The following is a 21,100-nucleotide window of genomic DNA, read 5'->3' as shown; positions in this document are numbered from 1 at the left end:
ACCTTTCTCTTGAGACGTTGCTCTCCTTTGTGCCAGTTGCTCACGACGTGTTTTTATTCTCGACTAATGTCATGTAATTTTCAGTGGGGTAATTTAAGTTAACCCAGTGGGGCTTGGGGGATTTTCTTATCAATTTATTTCCCCAATATTTTGGTTCATGTATGTATCTGTGCTCAAAGTACTACTTATGCAGTCGTTGTGCAAAATGCTTTCTTCTCACTTTATCAGTGTAGCAAGCCGTATTTTTCGCTACTTACTTTCTCTTTCATTAGTTATCTCTGCGTTGGTCTCATCAGCATTATCCACCTGTGTAGCCCATCTGGGCTTTAATCTTGCTCGTTGCCTGTGTGTTCAGTTTTTTTTTCAACAGCTCCATTGGAAAAAAGTCACAATGGGTGATATCACTTTTACATGCGTTAGTCTGCTACATAAAGTGCTTCTTGAAATTTGATGCCTTTATTAGCTCGGACACATTTACTTTGTGTGTTTGTTGTATTTCCCATGTATGCCTGTTGTTCAAGAAGGGGGCATCTGCATGTCACGCAAGCAGTGCAATAAAATAATTTTACGTGAATTTTGTCTTGCTTTATGCGTGTAATAAAAGTACACTCCAAGGCATGATGACTCGGATGTTCAGCCATAGATGTAATATTTTGTGTCGCCACCTCAACAATATTTTTGTTAGTGTGTGTAAACATGTTAAATTGCACATTGGGCACGTGCCCAGTACGGACAGAACAATTCAAGCATAGGCTGGGGAGGTTCTATGGGCAACAGTGGTTTAGTCTGTGAGGGCCATTTTTCTTGTATCAGAAACTTTACTACCACACCGATATTTTCTATGCTAAAGCATTTGCGGCGTAACCTAACAACATAACCTAATAACATGTAGTGCCTTGTATCTGCACAAAAATGCGTAATTGAATACAGTCGACTCCCGGTAATTTGAAGTCGCTTAATTGGAAGTTTCGGTTAATTAGAAATGAGCAAGTGGTCCCATCAGTTTTGCATGCAATCGTATAGAAAAAAATGCTCGATAATTCGAAGTTAAAAACCCATATTATTGGTTAATTATAAGTTTTTTCAATCGACAGTCTCGTCGCGACCGTAATTTTACAGCAAAAGCAAAATGGGGAACTTTTCATATGCCAAAACATCTGCCGGACCGCGCTGGTGTCTTCGCCATCACTACTGTCCGCAGCGCCACAGATCTTGAAGCGGCAATCTTTTTAACGCTGGCGAATCGCATCGGCGGCATCGACTGACTCTTTAGTTGACTTTTGTCGAGACTCGAGTGTGTCACCGCGTCACCCGCGCGCTGGGTTGATTCCACACGTGTTTCCGCGCTTCTGATTTTGAGTGTTGTGGTGGTGACGTACGTTTGATAATGGCAACTCGTGGCCCTTACCGAACGTTAGACCTAGCGACGAAAGTCGAAGTCTTGAAGGAAGTTGACCAGGGAGGCACCGCCAAACAAGACATTGAAAGAAAGTACGGCATTAAGCCTAACACACTGTCGACTTTCATAAAGAATAAGCGCTCAATATTGGATGCGTTTGAAAGCGAAAAATTCAAGACATCGCGGAAGCGGATGCGCACCGGCGCCTACCCCAAGTTGGGGGAAGCACTGCTGATTTGGATCACAGAGGCACGAAACAACAAACTTCCTCTCAGTGGTGAAGTCGTCATGGCAAAAGCGTCATCGCTTGCTGAAATGTTGGGCATCAACGACTTCGCTGCTTCGGATGGGTGGCTTACGCGTTTCAAACATCGCCACGACTTGATTTTTAAAAGCGTGTGTGGGGAGATGGCATCAGTCGATGAGGAAACGTGCCTGACATGGAAAGCGGGCAAGCTTCGCGAGTACCTCGAAGAATACCAGCCGGCAGACATTTTTAATGCAGATGAGCCTGCGCTTTTTTATCGGCTGCTACCGGACAAGACCCTGACATTTAAAGACGACGACTGTTCTGGAGGCAAAAGAAGCAAAGAGAGAGTTTCAGTGCTAGTCGCGGCGAACATGACTGGCACAGAACGGTGTCGCCTGCTTGTGATCGGGAAGGCTGCCAAGCCTAGGTGCTTTAAAGGCGTGAAGACGCTTCCTGTGGATTATGCCTCGAACAGAAAGGCGTGGATGACATCTGACATATTTAAGGACTGAATCACCAAACTCAACCGCAAGTTCGCGCAATCAACCCATAAGGTGTTGTTCTTTGTGGACCAATGTAGTGCCCACATGAACGTACCTGCCTTGAGTGCCATCCGTCTTATGTACCTGCCTGCAAACACGACGTCCGTGTTGCAGCCCATGGACCAGGGCATAATAAAAATGTGAAGGTATTGTATAGGCAGCATCTCGTCGAGCGCATGCTTTTGTGCATGGACAACTCGTCGCAATACGAGGTGAGTTTGCTTAGTGCCATCAACATGCTAGCGCGAGCTTGGACCCGCGTGAAAGAAGAAACCATCACCAATTGTTTCCGGGCCTGTGATTTCATGGAAAACTCGGAGGATGCTTCTCCTTGTGCGCCAGTGGAAGTGCAAACAAATGAGCTCGACGACGGTAGCTTTCGCGCCGCTCTCGGTGACGTCCGTTTTGACGAGTATGCCGCTGTGGACAGCAACGTCGAAACATGCGGTCCACTAACGGACAGCAAAATCGTGCAGATGGTTCGGCCCCATGACTGCATTCCTGAAAATGACGATGATGACGACGACATCGTAAATGAGCCATCACCGAGGGCTGCCGATGTAGCTGCGGGTCTTGCTCTTGCGCAGCGGTTTTTTGTTGGAGAACAAAACGCCGAAGAAGCACTTCAACACGTGTATTCCTTACAAAACTTGCTAGCCGCAGCCAGATTCGGCAAGCAGAAGAAGATGACAGACTATTTTTCCTCAAAACTGTCGCGCTTTTAAACTAATGAAAGTGCAGTTTTTAGTGCTTTTTGCTTAATTCGAAGTTTGTTTAATTCGAAGTTTTTTGCGGTTCCCGTGAACTTCGTATTAACGGGAGTTGACTGTAATAGTGCATAATAAATAAAAGGGTAATAGTGCTAAAATAACTAAAATGATATAGAAGGCAAAAACCAAAACTGAAAATGAAATTACCGTCTCTCTAATCGGGCGTCATCGTGCAATTACCTAAACACAGAACCTTTCCGGGTTAAGAATGACGGCGAAGCAAGGCGACATAAAATCCCCGGCTTCTACGTGCTTCTACGTGCAGCTAGTGCCTCCAAAGGAGGCACTGGCAAGCTTTTACCAAGGACGTGAATGCCGCATTAAACGAATAATCCCGCGATCTCAACTGTTCCTAGCAGCAGGAAGTTTTTGGAAAGCTTCTTGGCGATAACCGCTAATCACGTACGATCATTTCGAAGCAGGTCGTTCTAGAGATAGTCTGTTTCGCGCCTACGGAGGCGCGGCGCATGCCGGCTCCCTGGGTCGGGCGGGCACTAGGGGACCAATATGGCGGCCCGTCAAGTTTGGCGGCCGCCGCAGCCACCGTTAGGCAACCATGGACTCTGCTGTCGCCACCCTAAACGACGAAGGCGCGGCGTATGTAGGCTCCCTAGTGGGGTCTTTCCTTCCAAGCTCAACGTGACATCTTTTAACCCTTTACTGCCGGTTGTCGCGAATTGGCGACATACCGAAAAAGGCCGACCAAGCAACTTACCACACGTGTACTGCCTTCAGCGCCGGCTGTCACGTCTTCGCGACGAACGTAGCTTTCAGTACGAGACATCTAGCGCCATCTCACGTAAGGTATTCCAAGCTAGGACCCAGTGTTGTGTCCGAGTTGGCGGTGAGCGCGAAGCACGTGCAACAGCTCTCATTTCTTCGTTTTCTGCCGGAGTGACGTAAGTTCAATCTACTATAAATTTTTTTCGGTGTGCACGCATCCAAGAGATTGAATATGACATGTTACATCGTTTTGAAGCACATTTTTTGTTGCACAATCCTTGCTTTCGTGGTATGTCGCGAATTGGCGACATGCGGCGTTTGCGCAAGTGGTGACTGACGGTATGATAATTTAGTTTTTAATTTCTTGACAGGAGATGGACTCCCGCTCGTTTTATGGGAAAAGGGGGCTTCGTACGCGCTTGCCACCTGAAGACAAAAGTGATGACAGCTGTCTCAGTGACAGCGAAGACGACGATGTTGTTCCTTATCATCATACACAAGCTCGAGTGTCTTCATCTAGCAGTGAGGATGAAGACGAAGATGCGGTAGATGAACCAAGTGCCTCTCCAAAGCGTGCGGTGCGATGGAAAAAAACCGGTTGTCAAGAACAGCGAGAAGTACCACCCTGGGAAAGTGCTCTTCCTGAGGCTGGCACTGTACGAGCTCCTATCGAATATTTCGAGGACTTTGTTGATGACAACTTCATGGATCACATCGTTGAGCAGAGCAATGTGTTTGCGACGCAGAAAAATCCTAACAAAGGACTTGCTCTGTCTCGTGACGAGCTAGATCAATTTCTCGGCACCGTCACATTCATGTCGATCTGTCGACTCCCAAGAAGTCGGCTATACTGGGCGGCCGAGTCCAGGGTCCCCACGGTGGCCGACACGATGTCACGTGATCGCTGGGAGGCAATTGATTTGTGGGGTTTAACGTCCCAAAACCACCATTTGATTATGAGAGACGCCGTAGTGGAGGGCTCCGGAAATTTTGACCACCTGGGGTTCTTTAACGTGCACCCAAATCTGAGTACACGACGCTGGGAGGCAATCAAAGCAAATTTGCATTTCAACAACAATGATGACATGCCGCCACCAAATGATCCACACAAGGACCGTCTTTTCAAGGTTCGGCCAGTTATTGACTTCCTCCTGCCGAAATTTCAAGGTACCCCAAAAACACAAGCCCTGTGCGTTGACGAGCAAATGGTACCGTTCAAGGGACGCTCAAGCCTCAAGCAATACATTCCCAGCAAACCCCACAAATGGGGTTACAAAGTTTTTCTGTTGTGCGACCCACAGGGCATGGTGCACTCTTTCGAAATATACACAGGAAGGATTGACGCTGTCCCTGGGGAGCCCGACATTGGTGCCAGTGGCAATATAGTCCTCAAGCTTTCGCAAAACATTCAGCCAGGACTGAACCATCTTCTTTTCTGCGATAATTGGTTTACGTCCCTGAAGCTCTTTAGCTCATTATCAAAAAAAGATGTCCACTGTCTTGGCACAGTCCGTGCTAATCGACTGCAAGGTTGTCCTCTGCCTTCTAATGCAAGCCTCAAGAAAAAGGGCCGAGGATCCTTCGAAGAATTCGAGACGGTGGTTGATGCCACAAAACTAATTGCACTCAAGTGGTACGATAACCGAGCGGTCACAACGTTGAGCACGTTCGCAGGTGCTGAGCCAGTTACGTCTGTTGGCAGGTGGGAACGCTCAAAAAAGATGACCGTACAGGTTGAATGCCCAAGTGCGGTCAGCATCTACAACAAGTTCATGGGAGGCGTGGACCAGCTGGATGCACTGATTGCATATTACAGAATCCATGTAAGGTCCAAAAAGTTTCACCTTAAGATTTTTTTTTCATTTTGTAGATATGGTCGTCGTCGCCTGGCTGCTTTACAGACGTGACTGTGATGCAGTAGGCATTCCTACCAAGCAGCAGATGGACCTCCTCAAGTTCAAGTTCTACATCGCTACCTGTTTGCTGAAGGAGAACAAGGACACTGCAACGAAAAAAAGGGGCAGGCCGTCCTCATCTGTGGAATCGCAGCTTGAGTGCAAGAAGAAAAGAGGGCCCATGAAACCCGTGCCAATCGCTAGTGTCCGCACGGACAGTACAGGTCACTGGCCAACTGTCGAAACCACACGTCAGCGGTGCAAGCGTCCAGGATGCAAGGGGCAAACCGTTTTCAAATGCACAAAATGCGACGTTCACTTGTGCTTGAATAAGAATGCTAACTGCTTTCTGGATTTTCACCAGCCGTGAAACGAGATGCTGTTACTAAATCCTGGGTAAAAGATACGTTTTGCTGAATATTTTTGATTGAACGATTCAGTTTCTCTGAAATAAATGTTTGCCAGAGATGCCAAGCTCCGTAGCCCTGATCAGACTCGGTTTATTGATGCGGCGATCCCATAGTTGCGTTGAATTGAACGCATCTCTCGTTTGGACCACATATTGACTTAAGTGCCTGTTGTCGCGAATTCGCGACAAACCTAAAAGTATGCAATAAAGTTGCATTTCAGATAATATAATTTCCGAATGAAGTAAGGATTGCTATTTAAAGCTGAAAAATGGAAAACGAATTTTTTTATTCGGTGCTTTCATAATTCAGGCATTAAAGGGTTAAGTACGTGAGATGATATACCATCAGGCCCCGTAGCCTTGGAGGTGTCCAGAGTATGCAGGAGACTATCCAAACCAGTGTAGTCGATTTCAATTGTCGCCATTTCATTACCAATATTTTTAGAAAATATTATTGGTGAGTGTTCAGTCCTTGTTAAAAACACTGACTGAAAGTAGGCGTTGAATGCTTAAGCTTTTTCCAAATCATCCGTTAATAGTTTTTTCCTCAGTTAGGAGGTCACGGATAGCTGTGTCAATTTTTCTGCTGATCTTGACATACTTCTAAAAAAATTTTGGGTTGTGATTCAGATCTGTGTTTAGCTTGTCAAAGAAGACGAATTTTGCATGTTTTAATTGTAACTTAACCCATTTGTGCCCAGTGTCCTACATGTAGGATGCTTTTTTAATGTGCGCTAACATCTCTATTTTTTTAAATGAACAGTAGCGCCACCCTACAATGCTTCAAACAAGCATCCGCCTTGATGTGTGCAAGCCTACACTGTGCTTGCCCTTCGTTTTGCCGCGTGGTGGACTCCACTCTCCGTCCGAGCACACACGCTGTAAGGAAAAAGAAAGTACTGACAATTTAGTCACTGCCGAAAAACTTCAATAATGTGTCGACCGCCTCATAAGAGTATGTATATTAACTAGGCTCAGTAGTGTTCAAAATGCAGGAAGTGATAAGTTACAAGCGCTAAACCTAGCCGTCCTATATTTAGGACACTGGGCAAATTAGGCGTCATGGGGCGGTGTAAGTGCCCAGAAGCAACCGCTACGTAGTTTCACGATGTGGGTAAGCACAATAGTGACGATAGTGCTTCTTTCACGCAAGGCTTGTGGACATGTTACGCCATCTGGTGTATTATGGACGAATTGTTGTTCTCGGCGGGTATTTTGAAAAGGATGTGATATTACCCTTGTGTTCGCAGTTTTTTTTTTTTTTTTCCCACACTGCATGGATCCCGCTTCTTTCTCTACAATAATACAAAAAATGCACTGGCTAACATTTACGCTGAGTAGATAATATGAATTCGACCTCATCATGTTTTATGATTTTTTTTCAGGGAGGGAATACCGTGTTCGGTTTTTTATGCGAAAACAGCGCCACCAAGAATTCTGAACGATGTGTTAGACCTTGTTGATGCTGGTGGAAGCGGGCCCTCCACACTGGCAATATTACCGCCGGACAATTTCGCAGCCATAGTGACTGACGAAGAAAGCGGGGATGAAAATGACACTGACATGGCTCGCTTGCCTGGAAGCGTCCTTCGAGCGGAAATTGTTGGCCTGGACAATGCATCAAGTGACGACGACGAGGGTGAGCCAGCCAAAAAGGTCGCAAAATTCAGCGCAAACTGGGACAAGAGAGACTTGAAGACAAAGCTACCTCAAAGTGAGTGGTTGGCAGAGGAACAGGATGAAAGTTTCCTCACTCCCGCAGATGCATTCGAGAAATTCTTTGATGATGACGTCATCGCGCTTCTCGTGAAGGAAACTAATCGATATGCCGACCAAAAAAATCGGAGCCTAGGAGTGACAGAAGAAGAAATGAAGTGTGTCATAGGCGTGCTTCTTCTTAGCGGGTACGTGCCTGTACCTCGCTGGAGAATGTTGTGGGAAATTTCTGAAGACTGCCACAACGAACTTGTTGCGAACTTCATGAGGCGTAACCGTTTCGAAGCAATATTTTCGAATCTGCATGTTGCCGACAACAACAACCTGCCTCAGGATGACAGATTTGCCAAGATGCGGCCATTATTCAAGCTTCTGAATCAGAAGTTTCTTTTGTACGCACCACTTTCATAATGCTACAGCATCGACGAAAGCATGTGTGAATATTTCGGAAAGCCCGGGTGTAAACAGTTCTTGAAAGGAAAACCAATTCGATTTGGATACAAGCTGTGGTGCCTGTGCACACCTCTCGGCTACTTGTTGTCAACTGAGTCCTACCAAGAAAAATATGGCGTGGCCTCTGAAAGCAAAAATGACCTTGGTCTCGGAGGTTACGTTGTGGTGGACATGGTTGGCAGGCTCAAGTCTAAAACTGACCTTTGTTTTCACGTGTTTTTTGACAATTTTTTCACGAGCTTGAAGCTTGTTCGAAAACTCACCACTTTGGGCGTGAAGTGCACTGGAACTGTCCGTGAAAACAGGATTGAAAAATGTCCACTTCCAATACAAAAGAGTATGAAAGGTAAAGAACGAGGCACATTCGATTACAGAGTGGACAGTGAGAGTGAAGTAATTGTGTGCCGTTGGGTGGACAATAGTGTCGTTACTGTTGTTTCAAATGCACATGGAGCGGAGCCAACGCAGCAGGTGAAACGATATTCTAGAGAAAAAAAGGCAAAAGTTGTGGTAAACCAGGCGTTATTGATTGCTAAATACAATGCCAACATGGGAGGTGTAGACAGAATGGACCAAAACATCTCCAAATACCGGACGGCCAATCAGAAGAAAAAAGTGATACCCATCTCTGTTTACCTACCTTCTCGATGCATCCGTGAACAATGCTTTGCAGCTGTATAAGCTGAAAAATGGGAACATCGGGCATCTTTGTTTTCAGAGGTCTATTGCTATGGCCTACCTGAAGAAATATGGATGCAAGCCCTCCCGTGGAAAAGCCCGCCAGTCCGCCATTCAAGCAGTCAGTCGTTTTGACCGCACTGATCATATTGTTATTCCTCAAGCCAAGCAGACAAGGTGCGCTCATTGCCACGAGAAGACAACAACTCGTTGCGAGAAGTACGACGTGGGTGTGCACGTGAAGTGCTTCAAGGTCTACCACACCCCCACATAGCACCCCTAAAGCCCAGTGTCCTACATGTAGGACAGCTTTGAAAATAGTGTTGCCTTGAAGTGAGTGTAAATAAAATAACCTGTATCTTTTGCTAAGAGTGCCAGTGTCCTCTTTGTAACAAAAAATATTTGTCTTTTCATGTTTTCTTAGTTTGGGCATATATGGGTTAAGCTCTGAGGACCACATCGGGAAAGAGCACCGACATCCAGTTAAAGACTTCATAGTAAAGTCCGCGTGAGCGACTGGTTTGTTATTTTGAAGTGCAATAAAGTTAAGTGCACGACTTATCCTCCATTTCTCTGGAAGTCAGTAATATTGTTATTCCGACGAGAAATTCAAAAATGAACTTCGACCTTGATTTTCTTCACTAATAAAAACTTATGACAGTGAAACTTATGACATTAGAGTTTCCAGAGTGTGTTTATCAATGTAAGACATCCCATTGTTTCTCTTTAGTGTCCCTTCAATATCCCCTAATTGTTTACAATGGTGGTCATGATAATTATGCAAGTGGCTCTGACATTGCACCAAGGCGTTTCCCAAACCATTTGAAGACACACATTTAGTACCAGAAAAAAAAAACAATGCCAAAGTGATTGATTGATTGATTTGTGGGGTTTAACGTCCCAAAACCACCATTTGATTATGAGAGGCGCCGTAGTGGAGGGCTCCGGAAATTTTGACCACCTGGGGTTCTTTAACGTGCACCCAAATCTGAGCACACGGGCCTACAACATTTCCGCCTCCATCGGAAATGCAGTCGCCACAGCCGGGATTCGATCCCGCGACATGCGGGTCAGCAGCCGAGTACCATAGCCACTAGACCACCGTGGCAAGGCGAAGAATGCCGAAGTGAAGATACTACATTACATGATAGTCAAGTAGTCTTGGGACAGCGCACGTACGCTCCAATGCTGCTGACACTTCTGGCTGAGAAGAGTGGTACTCCTGGCAAACCTGCACGTGTGCGAATTTCTAATCACAAAAATAAACAATGGCCACAAAATTAACATAATTTCTCTATCACTGTATGTTGTTATAGAAATAAGCTGGGTACCACTGCATAACAAGCATGATCATCTCAAGCATGCACACAACTAGAATTTTCATAAACTTACAAATTCTGCTTCTTTCTATAGCACTGGCTTTTGTAAATGGTACCTGCCAACCTAGCAGCACCTAAATTCGGGAGACCGCAATGAAAAAGTAGAAAGGGGGGAGTCGCTTTTTTTTTTTTTTCATATCGGGAATTACAGAGAGACATCAGCGGCGCACTGTCGTTATGAATGAAGCGCATTACACAGCCTCCATATGTTGTGTTTTCGATATCTGCAGCCATTTACCCGAAGATAGCGGATGTTATTAAATGTACGTCGGCACTCATACGTCGGCACTCGTATTGCTAGGCGTCCTCGCACTTCTAGAACACTTTCCGCAACAACGGTCCTGCATAATAACTTACGCTCAGTGGCAGGTAGTATTCCATAAGAAAGCCCATGAATAGGCATTCTGTGCAGATCGCATGGTCTTCCCTGCTCTTTTAGGACCTTCCAATGTCCTGCCATTCCCCAGCACGAACGTGATTCCGATGCTTCTGTGAAGCGAAATGTCAGCTTTGCCACCGTGCAAAACACTTGCATCAAAGGCACACGTGATACTAACCTATACTTTCTCCCTATTCGCAAAGTCGCAAAGGACGGAAACTCAGTTGTGTACAAGTCCAGAAACACTTGCAAGTACTTTGCTTTTGACACCGCCATCAACTTTCCAACTGAACTCGGGGAAACATGCGACCCCAAAAGCACGTAACAAACTGACGACTAGGCAACCAGTGTGGGCCTAGTGCAAAAATGCGGAGGCCAAGGCAGACAAATAGAAAGTTGTGGTACCTTTTCCCTCACCTTCTTTCCGTGTGGTGGAGAGCGGGCCTCGCGGCCACCTGCTTCCGTCCAGATGCGCGGTACTACGGTGCCTACATAGCGGTACTCGGCAGTGTGGTTACAATGAACTACAGAAACGTAGTGGCTTGTGATCTTCCGCAGCACCGCAACAGTCCCAGCAGGAAAGGCTGACGTATACTAGCGTGATTAAAGAACAAAAAAAAAGCCCATCTGCTGTGATGGTAACTTTTCGGGAGATTCGAGATAGCATTCGTACAAACAGGAGACTAGGTCATAATTCGAGAGTCTCTCGGACAATGCGGGAGAGTCGGCAGGTATGTCGCGGGGAACCTCGGAAACATGCTACGTTAAAAAGTGCAGCATGAACCCGCAAAGGAGAAAAGGTGAATGAAGTAGCACTAAAAGAGCGTCTTACATAGTGAATTTCACCTTGCAGTGTCCTGGCAGAGCAATCCAAAGGTGAACAACAGGCAAGGCAGTACGACGGCTGAAAAACAACACATACGCGGGGATGTCACAGACCGTTGTTCCGATCTAGTTAAAGAAATTATAAGTACTTTATAGAGACTTATAAACAGTTTCCCTAAGCACGATCAGCTACGAGAAAAAAATTTATATTTTTTTTTTTCATTTATTTAAGATTTAAAAAGCTGGGCGTGATTAGGGCCATGAGCATAGTGATTTGATATGTGGGGTTTAGCGTCCCAAAACCACCATATGGTTATGAGAGACGCCGTAGTGGAGGGCTCCGAAAATTTCTGCCACCTGGGCTTCTTTAACGTGCACCCAAATTTGAGCAAATGGGCCTACAACATTTTTGCCTCAATCAAAAGTGCAGCCGCCACAGCCAGGGTTTGATCCCGTGACCTGCGGGTCAGCAGCGGAGTACCTTCACCACTAGATCGCTGCGGCGGGACCCATGAGCATAGTGCTAGTGCAGAGCAGCACAAATTAATAATATTATTTATAGCACGACCTTGTGGCTCTCTGTGCCTCTAATTAATAATATTAATTAGAGCACACCCTGTGCCTCTTCAAAGAATGTAGATAAAAATATTCTTGTCAGTGACAACTAATGGTAGCATTGCTTAGTGGGAGAAGGTGTAAGCGAATATTTATTCTCAACCCTAAAAAAATCAAATCAAATGAGCATCTTTCTACCGATAAGTAGCGTCCAAAAACTGCCAGTTCATGTTAACGAAACTGAAACCGCATTGCCAACAGCCTCCTGTGAAAGAGTCAGTAACAGTGTCATAGCTATCACATAAGGACGACGGACGACGAGTTTGCATAGAATGCCTTCGTGCGTGACAGAGCTGTGCGCACTGTAATTTGTTGCCCTGTGAAGTGCAACTAGTGGTGTCCCGCTCTTATTATGAATGTTGACGACAAGTGAACGTAATTTTACACGGTGAAAATAGCTGCGTCGAGCCCTTCTGCATGCATAAACCTGTGACTGCGAGTGCAACGAAGGCAGATCAGCTATATGTTAACCAGAAAAAGTTTATATGAGCCGAAAACGCAAAAATATCAGCTTTTCGGCTGGCTGAAGCTACACTGTGTGGAGAAAGCTTGACTAGGTAACGACCCCGGATCCATACGCGCACGATTGAGGCGTATGTAGAAGCGCATGAACTTCCAGGAGAATAAATATTCCATTCTAAAAAGACATTCTAACTTTCTACTTTTACAATTGTCAAAACCCAAGTTCATATTTCGCCGCTTGATGCGAGTTTCTACAGGTTTTCTTTTTCTTTGGGGCAGAATGTGAGAGTCGTCGTTAAGATACAGGGTTGGCACAAAACTACGTCTTATAACCAGGGTTTCTAACACATTATTTCTATGGGGATTTTGCCAGGAAAAAACCGATTCGTCCTACAATGCGGATCGTCGCGAAGCGGGGAAACATATAGTCGAAGTTCCACTGTATAAAGACAATTTTCTGGTTCTGATTTGGTTGATGCGAGTGGAGTACATCCTCTCATTGTACATGTTAGTTACTGGGAGACAATGTATTTACTAGCAACCCTACGAAAGGCACTGAATGCTAACTGAACAGAGTGCATAACAAACTAAGGCAACTCTGCATTAGTGGTGACAAGCCTGAAGTCGGTGTGGACTAGGCAGTTTGCCTTGATTTTCTTCATTTTTTTTTTCTGTCTCTTTCTCAATGTTTATGTTTTTCTATCTCCACCCGTTTTTTCCTTTTATTTACGCCTCTCTATATCTACCTCTTCCTTTTTCCGTCTTGCTTCTATGTATTCATGTGCCCGTTTTTTTCTATATCTATTTCTTTTTTCATGCTTCTTGCCTTTCATTTTTCTCTATTTTTCCTTTCTCTTTTTTTTTTCTTCTCTTCATGCACTCATTCTCCCACCCAACACAGTTACTGTAATCCACATTGAACCAATCAGGGCGCATGTTCTGAGAGCCAAACAAAACATGACGAAGAGGATGAAAAGAAAAAGGAGCACGAAGAGGGCTTGTGTGGTATACGATGATGATAGGTTTTTGTTAGTGGTCGGCTTAAACTGCTCTTGGGATTGAGAATTTGATCATTTGGAATTTCATTTGGTGGTTTTGGGACGTTAAACCCAATATATCAGTATCAAATTTGATGTTGCAGGCTACGAATGCTAAGTAGTCTTTACTGTCTAGAAATTTAAGCCTGCTGAGTATATAGTGCACATGACTCGTTATGGTGGCTTTGCAACTATGACAGTGTCTTGCAAAGCAAGATGGTGCAGGTTTGATTCCGGGCCACAGTAGCTGCACATTGATAGGGGTGAAAAGCAAGAACACCCACAAGCAGAGCTTCTAGAACTAAAACAGTGCATGTACACTTCTAGTGCTGCTAAGCCTAGTTATAACGCAATTTGCTATAACGAAATAATGGATATAACGACCAAATCACAATTCTACTTGAAACTCCTCCCATAACCCGATGTATTTTAAGTCTCATTTCAACAAGGCAAAATATGCCTGCCACGGACAAACTTTGTAAGGAAATAACACTTTAAGCCAATGTCACGACAGTGCACAAGACAGTTGTGAGATATTGCACAATGGAACCACTGTGTTTAGCAGCACGAAACTCCTATCAAGCATCCTGCAGCAACACACGCAAAAAGCCCTTCCCACCTGCCTCTTGTCGCACACGGCAGGCCACTTCATCGCTCTAAGTGTGACAAAGATGGCGTGAACATAGCAGCCGCAGCAAAGCGGGCCATTGTTTGCATCAGGAAAGAGCACCGACATCCAATTACAGACTTCATAGTAAAGTCTGCGTGAGTGACTGGTTTGTTATTTTGAAGTGCAATAAAGTTAAGTGCACGACTTATCCTCCATTTCTCTGGAAGTCTGTAATATTGTTATGTGCCACTGTATGAGGTCATGCCATTTTGCACACTATTTGTTTTAACTAAGTACACCACATATTTGCAGTAAATGCCAGCTGTGGCTATAGCAGAATAGCAGTTATAACGTGCTAATTGTGGCACACTGCGAATTCATCAAAGTAAGGTTAAACTGTATAGTGACGAGCATGTACAATCATCACATGTTATTATTCGGGCCACTAAAGATAATGTTGGCTCTGATGTAAGCGTTTGAGTCGAAGTAACAATAACGTGATACGAAATGAAGATGCCAGGAATTGTGTTCATTTTAACCATAAACTGTCATGTTTCAATTCATGAACACTGCACTGCAATTTCCATGGAAAAAAAAAAGTACACAGTAGGTAAAAATTCCTCTGGAGTCTATGAGCAGACAAATGAACTGGTTGAAAACTGGGCATTACATGCACTTCTAGCGGTTGAACAGAAACTGGGATAAAAGGGGAAAAAAGCGTGAGACTACTGGAGAATGCTGGAGTCTCAAAAATTAGGCGAGCTTCTCAATTGTGTTGGCAGGTCCCCAAGACTGAATTTTTCAATTACACTTAATGGGGGAAATGCATACTTCATTTATGTACCTATATGCCAATAATATTACACTAATAATAATAATATTAACTGTTAGGATTTTATGTGCCAAAACCACAATATGAGAACGAGGCATGTCATGGTGGGGGACTCTTAACTTCAACCTGTAGAAGTTCTTGATGTGCACCTAAATCTAAGCACATGAGTGTTTGTTTGTTTTACCCCCATCAAAATGTGACAACCATGGCTGGGAATCATACCCTACCATGGTGGGTGACTTATGAGTTACAACTGCTTCTGACATCGATAATCAAGTGTTCAAAGTTCCTTTAGTTAACAAGGTAGGGTGTAATAGGGAACTGTAAATTGGGAACATTCAAGAAAGACTGCATGGACGTGTGCCGTACAATAGAGCCTATTCCAGTGGCTTATTTGTTGCCACCAAGTTGTTGCCCTTGTGTAAAGCGAAAAAGTCCAAATGAAAGCAATAAAACATGCTGTCATGTAGAATGTGACCCGGCTCGGTTTGTTTGAGCAAGCAGAATGGATGCAAGAAGGGGGGGACCCTGCACAAAAACACACTTCATTCCCCTGAACGATACGGGTAGCTAATACAAGAAAGCATATACACAGGCAAAAATCCACACACTAAGTACAGCAAAACCTCGTTAATTCGAAGTCACTGGGGCGACGAGAAAGCTTCGAATTAAGCAGGTTTTCGAATTAACAGAACATACAAAAAGTGGGATGCAAGAAACTTGGAACTATTCGAAGTAATCGGTGCTCGTAGTTTGCTCTGCTGGCTAGCTTGGGGCTCTAAAGGTTATGTTTTCCAGCAATACCTGGTCTTTATTTTGCCGCGAACATAGAGGAAGGATGGCTTTACTGCTGCCGCCAAAAAAAAAGAAGAAGAAAACGCGGTCATGATCGACTGAAATGTGGACCTGCAGAAAACAAGACATCTTCCCTGCAACACAGTAGTGACAAGCACGCAGCATGTCGTCTGCTCCTCGCTTATCAGCACATCATGATGCGACCACTCACACACACTTTGTGTTATAATAATGAATTTATTAATGGCCAGTATGACGCAGCTCACAATGTGTTTTGGCTGGAAAAAATGATCTTTAAAACTTTCGAAGTAGGTGTTGCTGGCAAAAACTCCACCAGCAGTGCAAAGACGCGAATTGCTGGAGCAACCGGCAATCGGACGTTCGCATACATTGCGATTCCCGCTAAACTGTTCTCTATTAATTGCTTTACAATCCCAGAAAGAATGGGTAAACCATGACTCGCTGAGGTTGCGAGAAACATGCAATAAGCTGCCCGCGTGTGGCCGCTGTGTTGCAGTGAAGCACGGTTCACTTTCAGCAGGCGCACGTTTTGGTTGACCACGAAATTGTTTTTTTTTTTTCTTTCTATTTTTTCGCTAGAAGTAGCGAGACTGGGGTGCTTCTGCTGCCACTCATTAGTATCGATACGTTCCATTGCCTTGTGGCAATTATTGGCCGTCGTTGCCGTAGATTCGTGGTGAAATTGGTGTCTGGAACTGGCACATGGCACCCAAAGTTTTCAAATTGGACTGGTGCCAGCCGCTGCTTCAAATTGGAAAATACGGGACTGCAGAAATCCTTCAAATTAGGAGGCACTTCAAACTAATGAGGTTTTACTGTACTACTTCGCATTGCAGTAACGTCATACGTGTGTCCCCTTTTCCAAGTCAGTACGCATCTATATGAACACCAGATTGGAAGGTGACGGCTATCGGTCGCGCAGCTGCCCTATCGTGCAATTAACCTGTGTACCCTCTTCTTGCGCCCATTCCGCTTGCTCAAACAAACCGAGCCGGGAGACCTTATAAGTGACGTTTGACGATTCTGCCCAGGATTAATTTGAATTCGTCACGTGCCCTGGACTGTTTTGAGGGGCGGGATGGACCTTGAACGGTTACTGGCAGCTGGACATGCCACAGGTTTGTCTACGGCAGGCATTATTGAGCTTTACCGCCAGGAGCAAAACAGACTGACAGAAGAACGTGCTAAGGCATAGGAGACTGCAATAGAGCAAGCGGAGAAAGCTAAGGAGCAGATGAGCATGCTTATATTAACTTGATGAGGAAAATGGAGATTATAGACGAGAAACTGCAGTTACTTGTTTCTAACAGCATTGCAGAAGCTAGACAGCAGCTGATGAAACAGGAGACGAGTGAAAAGAAGGGTAGGCTTGAAGTTAAAAGGCTCAAAAAAAAAAGCGCAGAAAGAACTTGAATATGAAGATTTGCAGCTGCGGTTTAAGCTGGCCAGAGGTAAAGATATAAAGTTTGACTGCAAGGAGTGCAATACAGGGGCAGATTTGTCTGCTGAAAACAGTTTTTGCATGACTGAGACAGATTCTCTCTGTAATGTTAGTCTTGAGCCTTGCCGTGGCCTCACGGCACAGCCACAGTCTTTGAGGATGGCACAAGTTGGCAAGGGCAAGGACATGACTGTGTGAGAAGGGAAGAACCTGATTCGTTTTGTGTGGTGTCTAGGGTTGCCCAAGCCTCTTCACATAAATGTATTTGTATGGTACAATCTCATGAGCCATGCGAAGAAGTTCTTGTGCAGAAAGGCGTTGTTCGGATGCTTCAGTCTAGACGTACATGGAGGCAACACCTTGCCATCAGATTGAACAACTCCAGCGTCACGTATTGGAAGTGCGCTGAGCGTTTTGATGTTCTCATGCGGGCGTGTAGACACGCGTCGCACAGAACACGCTTCAAGACGTCTTCCTTAAATGGGTCTTGTGAGCCAGTGAAATCTACCATTCGTTTGGTATAGAGCGCTATAACATGAGCGTTCAGGTGAATGAGCGGTTGCTTATTAAGGAGTCGAGACTATGGACAATGAAATTAAGTAGTTTGTAAACAGCTTGGTTGGTTGTGAACTTGAGACAGATGGTATGTGATCTGTTGTGGAAAGTCATCAGGCAGTTTCTTTTTTTTTCCAGTGTATAGTTCAAAACCTATTTTTTCTTACAACGATAATGATTAATTGAGTGTAACAGAGCTAAATTGGGCAATAACATGTCTACCAGAGCAAATGATTGGTATTCCTTTGAATATTTGGGTTGTGTATGACATTGCAGAGAAAGGAGAATGAAACACAGTGAAGTGTCCGGGACGTCCACTGAAGTGTTGATGATGTGCAGCGAAATGTGGTGTAGTGGAAAAACGTGTGGTGTAGTGCAAGGAAGTGCGGTGATGATGCAGTGAAGTGTCGGGGCGGTGAAACGCAGCGAAGGGATGTATCGCATGGTGACCTTTGAGAATGCAGTTTTTAGCGGCCAAAAACTCAAAAAGTGGGAGGCCATTGTCAGGGATGACAAGAAAAAGAGCAAAAAAAAAGAAAAAAAAAGAAAGAGGCAAAGCACACTAGAAAGAGAACAAATTGAAAGAAAAAAATAGAGAAGCGCGCGCACGAGGGAAGGTGGCAGAAAACGACGGAAAAGACGGTGGGTGGTAGTTGCAGCCTCGATACTGTCCCAGGACGGGAACGCTTCGAGAGCCGCCAAAAATTGTACCTCAAGGGGCTACTGTCTTCGTGCTCCGGTCGTCCAGCTGGCAAGGGGTGTAGTGAGTGGCCAGAACAGGTCAGCGTCACGCCACGGACCTCGAGCAAGCCCAGGCTCGCGGACACCCGCCTGCCATGTCCACGGCACACGGGCCAGAGCAGTCTTGTAGGTGCCCCGAGATCCTGCTGGCACCATGAGCTCCACTACTGTATGGAAACGGTGTCGTGTACGTCGGCTCGTTGACGGAGTACACTAGCAAAATCAACAGCATGGACAGGCGCAATGAGCACCCCTCCAGCGTCAGCCACCAACACCTTATAGAGACATTAGTTCTAAGACATTCATTCTAGAGACATTAGTTGCTAAGTGGGACCATAGGGACGCGCGTAGGAGTCTCGAATGCTAGGATGTGCACAGTCTTTCTTTTTGGGGAACTATATGTTTGTTGTTAGCTTTATTCCTTTGTGGGTAATTGTTTGCTGTGCATGTGCAATGAAGGTTGTACTTTAGTTGATTGATATGTGGGGTTTAAAGTCCCAAAACCACCATATGATTATGAGACGCACCATAGTGGAGGGCTCCAGAAATTTTGACCACCTGGAGTTCTTAAACGTGCACCCAAATCTGAGCACATGGGCCTACAACATTTTCACCTCAATCGAAAGTGTCGCCACCACAGGCGGGATTCGATCCCGCGACCTGCGGGTCAGCAGCCGAGTACCTTAGCCACTAGACCACGGCGGCAGGGCAGGTTGTACATTTGTGCCCCACAAGGTGTCCCCCTTCACGAGTCTATCCCTCTGGCTGAAACAATTTGAGCCAGACGACATCATACGTGATAGATGCGATGGAAACTGACAAACAGCATTGTTCATTTTCATTTGGCAGTTCCCTTGTCCTTCCTCAAAGCAAACTCCATACAAAATCCTTAAAGCGGTACTGACACCTTTTATTTTTTTTTTTTTTTGGAAGCCAAGTTTACTCAGTTATGCAAATTGAGACACAGAAGCGGCTATGAGCAAGTATGAAGCTCAGCAAATAGTGATATTTTATTTTTATATTAAACCTAATTTTCCTATAGGGAATGTACAGACATCGAAACTGCCATGACAGCGTGCAACACTGCTAATTTTGGTGACTCCCCGCAACAGGATGGCTAGTTGCGATAACCTCAGGTACGAAAACTTCCAAAATAGCGACTTGCACATCACCAAAACATTCAAAATAGCTGCTTGTGCATCATCAACAGAGCCCAACGCAAAGTAGCCATGACGACGTTACAATATATGGCGTGAGCACGTGACAAGAAACTTGTACTTTGCTGTGATGTCAGGGTACAGTAGGAGCCAAAACTAGCTTTTAAAAACAAAAATATAATTACTTTTTTAAGGTGCACTCACACTTAGCAGTAGATTTCCTAGGCTTTGAAGGCTTGGTCTTTCACTGCCAAAAAACAGCACTCTGCAATTTTTGTACCAGTACCCTTTTAAAAAGCCAGTCAATAACCCCAAGGTTTAAATATTGTTATAAAGAGAAATATGTGCACTTTTGCTTTGTGAAGATGCTACCACAAGAATTTCACTACTACGTGATATATAAGGAAGTTACAAGGGTTAGAAAATCGGTTGGAGCTGATTTCAAATTTTCGCATGGCCTCACCACCCTTCTCTTTCACAGGGAGGGGGGGGGGAGGCATAGCTCGTCATCGGGAGTGGTTTAGACCAATCGATGTTCTGCGTGCCACATCAAGTCGCTGATCAGTGACTTCGCGTCCCTGCACATGAAAGGAGTATTGGTCAGGCATAGGAAAAGCGCGTAGGAATCTTTTTTTTTTTAATGGAGGGTTTGCGCGCGTACAGCCAGCGCCTCCTAGAATTTGCAAGGCCCCTTCACTCCCTTCGTTTCCTTGTCTGACGTCAGCACACCTAGCCCGACGAACTGGTGGGCATTGTGAGGACCGGTTGGGGAATGCAGGCTCAGTGACTCCCTTCGTTAGGGCGAGCCTGTTAGAACTTGTTTGACCCTGGCAAAGCGAGGTGCTACGCTGCACAAGAATTTTGAAATAGTGCTGGTGGACGTTCTTCGGAGATATGTGCAAGTTTTGGCCCTGGCTGTGTAATTTGGAGTCCAAGCAGTGAAGTTTGTTCGCGTGAAATTACCAGGAAGTTCACAGGATGGGTCGTTGCTGCGTGCCGAACTGTCGTGGAAATTATGACGGTGGACCGAAGGTCCGCTTGTTCTCCTTCCCTAGAGACGACCGCAGGATAAAATGGAAACGTGCTATTCGTCGCAAGGACGTCAACATCGACACTCTGCGTGATCCGAACGTAAGAATTTAAAATTTTTACCGACAAACCTTCACATAAAGCGAATTCTGTGTCGCAGATCTGTGCTAGTGCAGTGCATTACGGAGCAGCGTCGCTCCAGATCTCAATCCTCGCTAATTATAACGTTCTAGAATGTAATCAGGCAGAAAAACATATATAAAATGTAGCTAAAATATTTTAAAACATTCTTTTTGCTTTTGCATATCACAGGTCTGCGAACTTCATTTCAAAGCAGAGTATTTGAGGATTACCACCACTTACACGGATAGCAACGGAAAGACTATA

The 21,100-nt window shown here is 45.0% G+C and overlaps 2 protein-coding genes across 14 annotated transcripts in view; one reads left to right on the top strand and one right to left on the bottom strand.

Annotated features, from left to right (window-relative positions):
• The window catches only part of LOC119170446 (uncharacterized), a 270,210-nt gene that overhangs the window by 237,072 nt on the left and 12,038 nt on the right, over positions 1-21,100 (bottom strand). For 4 of the 13 annotated variants that reach the window (XM_075890399.1, XM_075890402.1, XM_075890403.1 and 1 more), the window contains exons 2-4: positions 18,498-18,691; positions 11,440-11,497; positions 9,980-10,066 (exon numbers count right to left, since the gene is read on the bottom strand). In XM_075890399.1, coding sequence (XP_075746514.1) covers positions 9,980-10,066; positions 11,440-11,497; positions 18,498-18,691 — 339 coding nt within the window. Of the gene's footprint in view, positions 1-6,256; positions 6,868-9,979; positions 10,067-11,010; positions 11,188-11,425; positions 11,498-18,497; positions 18,695-21,100 lie in introns of those variants that run through there. The other 9 variants (XM_075890398.1, XM_075890400.1, XM_075890405.1 and 6 more) reach the window with 6 other exon arrangements.
• LOC119180411 (piggyBac transposable element-derived protein 2) lies at positions 4,770-6,703 on the top strand. Its single transcript, XM_075887633.1, is given in 3 exon segments — positions 4,770-5,528; positions 5,530-5,797; positions 6,690-6,703. Coding segments are annotated over 3 exon segments (1,041 nt in total).

This window comes from Rhipicephalus microplus, chromosome 3, assembly GCF_043290135.1.
Source record: "Rhipicephalus microplus isolate Deutch F79 chromosome 3, USDA_Rmic, whole genome shotgun sequence".
Classification (NCBI taxonomy): Eukaryota; Metazoa; Arthropoda; class Arachnida; order Ixodida; family Ixodidae; genus Rhipicephalus; species Rhipicephalus microplus.
This window is presented reverse-complemented; position numbering and strand designations above follow the sequence as displayed.